We start from the raw sequence: 6,842 nt of genomic DNA on the forward strand, positions 1-6,842 counted from the left end.
TCATGTAGTAGGCTTGATAGAGTTCTGGTTAGTTTGGAGTGGTTAGAAGAGTTTCCTGAAACAAGATTACGAGGAGGCCCAAGAGGTTTGTCAGACCATTGTCCCATAATTATGAATGTCACAAGGTTGGGATGGGGGCCAAGACCTTTTCGGAGCCTGGATGCGTGGTTTACTCACGAGGAATTTTTGAGAATGGTAAAGGAGGAGTGGAGATGCCTAGGGGAGATGCAGTTGATGGACAAGTTGAAGGCTTTGACGCTTCCACTGGGCAGGTGGCATAGAGAGAACTTTGGTAATTTGGATAGGAGGATAAATAATTTTGAAGAGGAGATCCGAAAAGTTGATGATTTGGTGAGCAATGGAGTTCATGATGGAACCATGGAGGCTAGAAGAAAGGCACTTGTGAGCGCTTGCAAAGTATGGTATGTCAGGAAGGAAATACATTGGAAGCAGATGTCACGATCCAGGCATGCTAAGGAGATGGATAAAAATACTAGATACTTCCACAACTTAGCCTCGACTCGGAGAAGGAGTAATCGAGTTGATGCCTTAAGAATCCATGGACGCTTAGTGCGGAATCCAGCTCGAATCAAGATTGCTATACGGGACTTCTATAAGGAGCTGTACCACCAGGAGAAGTCACCAAATATTGGATTTCGGGAAGGCATGGTAAGAAGAATAAATGGGGACGAGGCAACAGAACTGGAACAGATACCGAGTGCGGAAGAAGTAAAATCTGCAGTGTGGGACTGTGAGTCAACAAAAGCTCTAGGATGCGATGGATATAACATGAACTTTATTAAGAGGTGTTGGGCAGAAGTTGGGAGGGAATTCACTGATGCAGTGTTGGGGTTCTTCCATTCAGCAGTGCTACCGGCAGGGTCAAACGTCACGTGGGTGGCGCTGGCACCAAAATTTGTTGGAGCTACAGTAATAAAGGATCTTCGACCGATCAGTATGGTGGGTTGTGTTTATAAGGTCATCTCTAAGGTGCTGGTTCGAAGGATGCGGAAGGTGATGCCGGACCTGGTAGGCGAGACTCAGACTGCTTTTGTACAGGGTAGGAAATTTCATGATGGGGCTTTGATTGCTTGTGAAACAGTGCACTGGCTAAGGTCAAGGAAAAGAAGCTCAGCGATAATTAAACTGGATTTTCAGAAGGCTTATGATAGGGTCAAATGGAGCTTTGTGGATTTAGTGCTGCAAAAGATGGGCTTTACAAAGGCAGTAGCAGAGAAATTGATTTCCTTACAAAGACGATTCTTGTAGAGTACAGAGGATGGGGGAGCGGGATACCACTAGTGAAATGGGATGTAGTGATGGCCCCTAAAAAGGCAGGTGGGTTGGGAGTGGGAGATGCGGTGGTTCGAAATACAGCTCTTCTTTTCAAATGGTGGTGGAGGTTCTCGAAGGAGGAGTGTCTCTTATGAAAGAAAGTAGTGTGCTCTTGTAATAACATGAATCCGTCTGAGATGCTACATGGTCAACCTATTCCTTCAAGAGGGGGTCCGTGGAGAGACATTTGTCAGCTACAAATTCGAGAGCCACAAATCAGAGAGCAGATGATTAGAGGCTTGTCAATGGAAGTGGGAAACGGTAGAACGATCAGGTTCTGGGAAGATGACTGTTTAAATGGTGGTGTCTTGAAGGATTTGTTCCCTAGACTCTTCTCGGTTTCAAACCTTATAGGATCTGTTATAGGTGACTACGAGTTCTGGGATGGGTTAGAGTGGATATGGAGCTTTCAGTGGAGGCGACAGTTGTTCCAATGGGAGTTGGAACTCTTGAACCAACTCCATGAGAGACTGCGTTTAGTTAAGCTAGTAACAGAGAGAGAGGATAGGGTGGTTTGGAAATTTGATAGAACTGGTATCTTCTCTACTAAATCCTTTGTGCAGGTCATGCAGGATGCAGTCCTTCCGGAGGAAGTAACAAGCTATAGCTTCACTAGTGCTATTTGGAGGGGTTTCGTCCCACCAAGAGTCGAATTATTTTCTTGGTTTGTTCTGATTGAGAGGGTGAATACCAAAGAACGACTGTGCAGATTAGGGGTCATTAACCCGCTTGATAATCTATGTGCCTTATGCGGTAAGTCTATTGAGTCTGCTTTTCATCTGTTTCTTGGGTGTGAGGTCACATGGCAGGTGTGGGGTGCTTGGCTTTATGCTCTTGGACGAGAATGGTCTGTCCCAGGTACACTAAAGCAACATTTTGAGAGCTGGACGACTGTTGCACCACGAAAGGATGAGAGAAAGAGGTGGTTGATTGGATTCTTTGCTGTAATCTGGACAATTTGGTTGGAAAGAAATAATCGGGTGTTCCAGAATAAAGGATTAGCAGTTCAGGAAATCACTAATAGGTCCTTTGTGTTTTCCAACGAGTGGATTGGTGGGGCATCCTTTGGTTGTTGATGGCAATGCCGAAGATGACTCGGGATTGCGCTACCTGTTTCAGTTATTAGTACTCTTTATTTTTAGTTGTACTTATGGCTTCTGAATTCTGTATGCTCCATCTTGTGTGTTGAGCTATTTATTTCAAAAAAAAAAAAATACACACCTGAAAGTTCTAATTGATGTGATCAGTGTAGTATTACTTAACGTGTCACATTAGTAAATTTTAACGTTATTAATAATAAAAATGACGAAAAAACTAATGTGATTAATTTAAAATCTTTAAAAAATATTTTTAAAAATTAATTCAAAAAATAAATGTTATTTCAGAATTGGACTACTTACGCATTATATATATATCTCGTATTCTTTCGAGAAATTTCACCCGTCAGTACTAGAAATAAACAAATTTATTTACCATTTAACCAATTTAATGTTGATTCAAAATTAGATTTTATTAGCTATCTATTAAACAGTCAAATTTTAAAAACATACACTTTTATATATTTAAATAACATAACTTTATTTTGTTTAGCCCGTTGGAATTTATAACAGTAATGATGTGGTGGGGGCATTGTGACCCATGCAAGTGGCATGCAACCCTTAAAGTGCCGCCTTTTCAGGCATTCTTGGTTTCATGCCATGTAAGACAGAGAAGTGAAGGAAATGGAGCCGAATAAGAAAGAGAAAGTATAAAAATTAAGTGTTAGTAAACTCTTTCTTCTGTTGTGGCATCAAATATTTCCTCCACATCTGAATTTGCCATGAGGTGGATAATGAAGTGATGAACCTTCTATTTTAATGTATATCCCTATAGTTACGACTTTTTTTTGTAAAATACAAAGTAACTATTGAAAGTGTCATAATGTATAATATTTATATTACTACTATTTGATTTTTTATAAAATAGTAAATCCACAGAAAGAGCTACTTTGGATTCCAAATTGCCTTGGAACAAGGTAACACCTCTTTAGTCTAAATTAAATAATATACATCATTTAATGGACCGAAAACTAGGAAAAAAAAAATAGATACCATTTCTGACCAAAGCCATCATGTATTCATGTCACATTTGTATTCATGATAGTCTTAAGATTCTATTTTTTAATAAATGTATATATATTGGATTGCCTTTAGCAATGTAAATAAATATCTTCTTATACAGATCATATTACCAAAGTATGAGAAACCGAAACTGAAAATATTATATAATGCTTTCCTAACTGAGAAGGAAAAGGAAAAGAGAAGAAAAAAAAAAGACATTTTTCGTTTAATTGTTGATGCACATCCGATGATATCACTCAAAATTAATATGCTTGAATCATCAAAATTTGTTTTCACATGACTAGATTCCCCCTTGGCGGTGAACACATTAAAAGAAAATATTTTTAGGAAACTGGTTACTACTTACTAGATTCTTCAAAATTATATTTTATGAACAACACTAAGCAATTAGTTTTTTGAAAGAAAAATTCACACAAATGTAATAATATTACTAAGTAAACAAATAAACCCCATTATTTTATATAATAATATAATTACTGTAAATTTTATCGCATATTCTAGTTACAATTTTTTCTAATTTTATAATATTGTTTTTCTATTATATTACTGATTTAGTTAATTTATGTCTTAAAAACGTATTTTGATAGTATAATAATAATAATTTTTGAAATTTTTAATAAAATATTTTTTTATAATATCCTTACTATGAAAATAGCAAAATCCTATATTTTATAGGTAGCAAACTTTCCCTTTATGATTAAGAAGATAAACCTTCTGTTTTAACCAAGATTCTCCTCTGCAAAATGTAAAATAATAATAAAAGAGAAAGGGTCTTTGTTCTGTTCTTATCTTTGGGGCTAAGCATTAGCATAAGTTGTCCCCTACTTTTCTTCTTTTTTGGTACAGTTAACTTAGTTATAACCTTTTGATTAGAAAATTTAGTCACATGAGTGGCGTTTGTTTTGAGATATTGAGATAAATATTATGAGATTGAGATTTAATATCATATTTATTGGTTTAAAAATTGATATTAAAATTTATTTTTGTTCTCAAAATTTTAGTATTTTTATACTTTTAAAAAATAAAGACACAGAGACTAAAATTTTTAAAGACAAAAACTGAAATTTTAATAATATTTTATATTTAAAATATTCTCATTTAATTAATTAATTTTAATTTTATCTTTTGTACAAATTAAATTAGAGTTTCATTTTTACTTTAATTTCTGTCTTCCACTTCACACCAAATATCACACCAAACAAAATATTAAAATTTATTTCAATCTCTATTTTTTAATCTCTATCTCTCGATTTCAGTATCTATCTCTTTACCAAACGTTAACTTAAAAACACCGTCCCCACATGAAAGATACATTTATTTGTAACAGAAGACCAGGAAAAGATTTAACACAACAATAATAATTCATCTGACTTTTGTAAGCCATTGCATTCGGTAGAAGAAAGACTGAAGTTATATCTTTTATGACATCATTGGTTTGGTGTCCTTTAAGTGTGAGTGTGTGTGTGTGTGAGAGAGAGAGGCAGAGCAATCTATTATGTCAATCAAAAGAATAGTTACCAACATTAAATTGGTTGAATTAGTTGGACACTTGTTTTATCTTAAATTCTTAACCTATGATTGCTTTGATAGTAAGTAATTATATAGAATAAGATATAGTGGAAGAGAGAGATATCACAATAGGGAATTTTCCATCCACTAGAACGAAGTTAACCACTTAACCTAGCAAATCTTAGTTGGCTATAGTTATTTTATTCTATCGTTCAGATATTATAAATGAATATTGGAATATCTAATTTTATGAAGAAAAGAAAACAGTAATTCACATTCCAATCCTCCCCACTTTTTCTTTTGGTAGGAAAATGAGAAAAAACATTTTAACGATAGTGAATGCATTAGTGCATAATATTCCATCCTTTTTCATACTGTATTTCACTTTATTCATTATTTTTGTTTTAAGTAATGGAACTCATGAAAATTCCTTTTCCTTCCATCATATCCCTCATTTTCCACCAATCCAAACATAGGTTAACTAAGTTTTGTTTAAATCCTTAAAAGGGAAGATGGACATTGCACTTAACTTCTGAATAAGGATGGTTAAAACATGAAGGCAGTTAGTTAACTAGGAGACAAAAATAAAAGCATGCGAAAGCATGAATTTGGTCTATTTCACCATTTTGGTGCCTCTTTGCTGAAAATCAGCAAATGTTAGCAATCATGAGGTCATGGGCACAAGGCAAGGATGGGAGGGAGAGCAATTTTGGAAGATTGAGCATATTCGAGTTATTTTGAGACTGCTAAAGAACAAACCATTTGTGTAACACAAAAGATGATGCCAAACTTGTCAATACCAACTACACAATTTGATTATTACTATAGTAGAATTCAACAAAGTTGACAGAACATTTTTTTACCATTAACAAACAAATGTAGTTTTCAGTAAATTCTGAGAACATAAGAGAATATATGAAAAAGAAAGATAAGTTATCCTCAGTCCTCACATAGATTCAAAAGGTATGAGATAAGACATGAACTTAGCTATGTAACATGTTCAATCCCTTTGAATATCAGCTAAAAACACTCCATCAAGTAGACCATGTACCAAAGGAAAGCCAAGGGAATAATCCTATCCCAAATTAAACCGACATAATTGAAATGGAATCACTAAAAAAAAGTAAAAAATCCAACCATATACACCATAGTAGTGTAAAAACTAGAGAATGCCTTACTTTTTTTAAATAAGCCAAAAACCTTTTAAGTCTGAACTTAGCAAAAAGAAACTGATGTAAATCCATGGGGCAACTCATGATTCCTAAAAATACCAAAAAGCCTCAAAGATATCAAATTAGGAGATTATTCTATCCTTTCAATAGTTGATTTTGAATCCTAGAGAATTAGAAAAGGTTGGGAAAGCCTAATCACAACATTTCCAGCTTAGTCACAACAGTATCCACAAATGAAAATAGATTAGAAACAAAGAATTAATTTTGTATTCTGTATTTTCTTTTAAAAGAACCAAAATCTGGTCATCTCAATGGAAATCCGAGGTCCATGCTACACCAACTGATCAACAGGATGGATAGCTAACTATCAATCTTTACACAAATTATTTAACAGCATAAGCATTATATTTACAATATCAAATATGACAACACAAACTTTCTACATTCTGTTCATTGGAGGAAGCGAATAATAGTGATTACTTGTATTACAAGAGACCACACAAGCGGGGCCTTGAACAAAACTGCCTTCCATTAGCTTTGAGAATTGCCATAACCCCAGCAGTTATTCCAGCACAGATTGCAGTAGACACGTACTGGTGCACATTTCGCCCAACTACAGCACGAACGAGAAAGCAGCCACACACGTTTATATTATCAGAGAATAAAATAAAATAAAAAAGCAAGAAAAGTGTGCTTCAAGGACAAT

The 6,842-nt window shown here is 34.8% G+C and overlaps 2 protein-coding genes across 2 annotated transcripts in view; one reads left to right on the plus strand and one right to left on the minus strand.

Moving 5' to 3' along the window:
• Positions 1-1,457: 1,457 nt before the first annotated feature.
• Positions 1,458-2,411, plus strand: LOC107484934 (uncharacterized). Its single transcript, XM_016105486.1, has one exon. The coding sequence runs from the start codon at positions 1,458-1,460 to the stop codon at positions 2,409-2,411; it is 954 nt and encodes a 317-aa protein (XP_015960972.1).
• A 3,969-nt stretch (positions 2,412-6,380) lies between these two features.
• The window catches only part of LOC107484979 (phosphoinositide phosphatase SAC8), a gene marked incomplete in the record, with an annotated part of 6,819 nt that continues 6,357 nt past the window's right edge, over positions 6,381-6,842 (minus strand). The window contains 1 exon segment of the mRNA XM_052261042.1: positions 6,381-6,749. Within this exon segment, the coding sequence (XP_052117002.1) occupies positions 6,622-6,749 (128 nt within the window).

The sequence above is a fragment of the Arachis duranensis genome, chromosome 4 (genome assembly GCF_000817695.3).
Source record: "Arachis duranensis cultivar V14167 chromosome 4, aradu.V14167.gnm2.J7QH, whole genome shotgun sequence".
NCBI lineage: Eukaryota > Viridiplantae > Streptophyta > Magnoliopsida > Fabales > Fabaceae > Arachis > Arachis duranensis.

Excerpts from the sequence above, each read along its gene's own strand:
- LOC107484934 (XM_016105486.1), top strand. The coding sequence starts at position 1,458 with ATGAATCCGTCTGAGATGCTACATGGTCAACCTATTCCTTCAAGAGGG.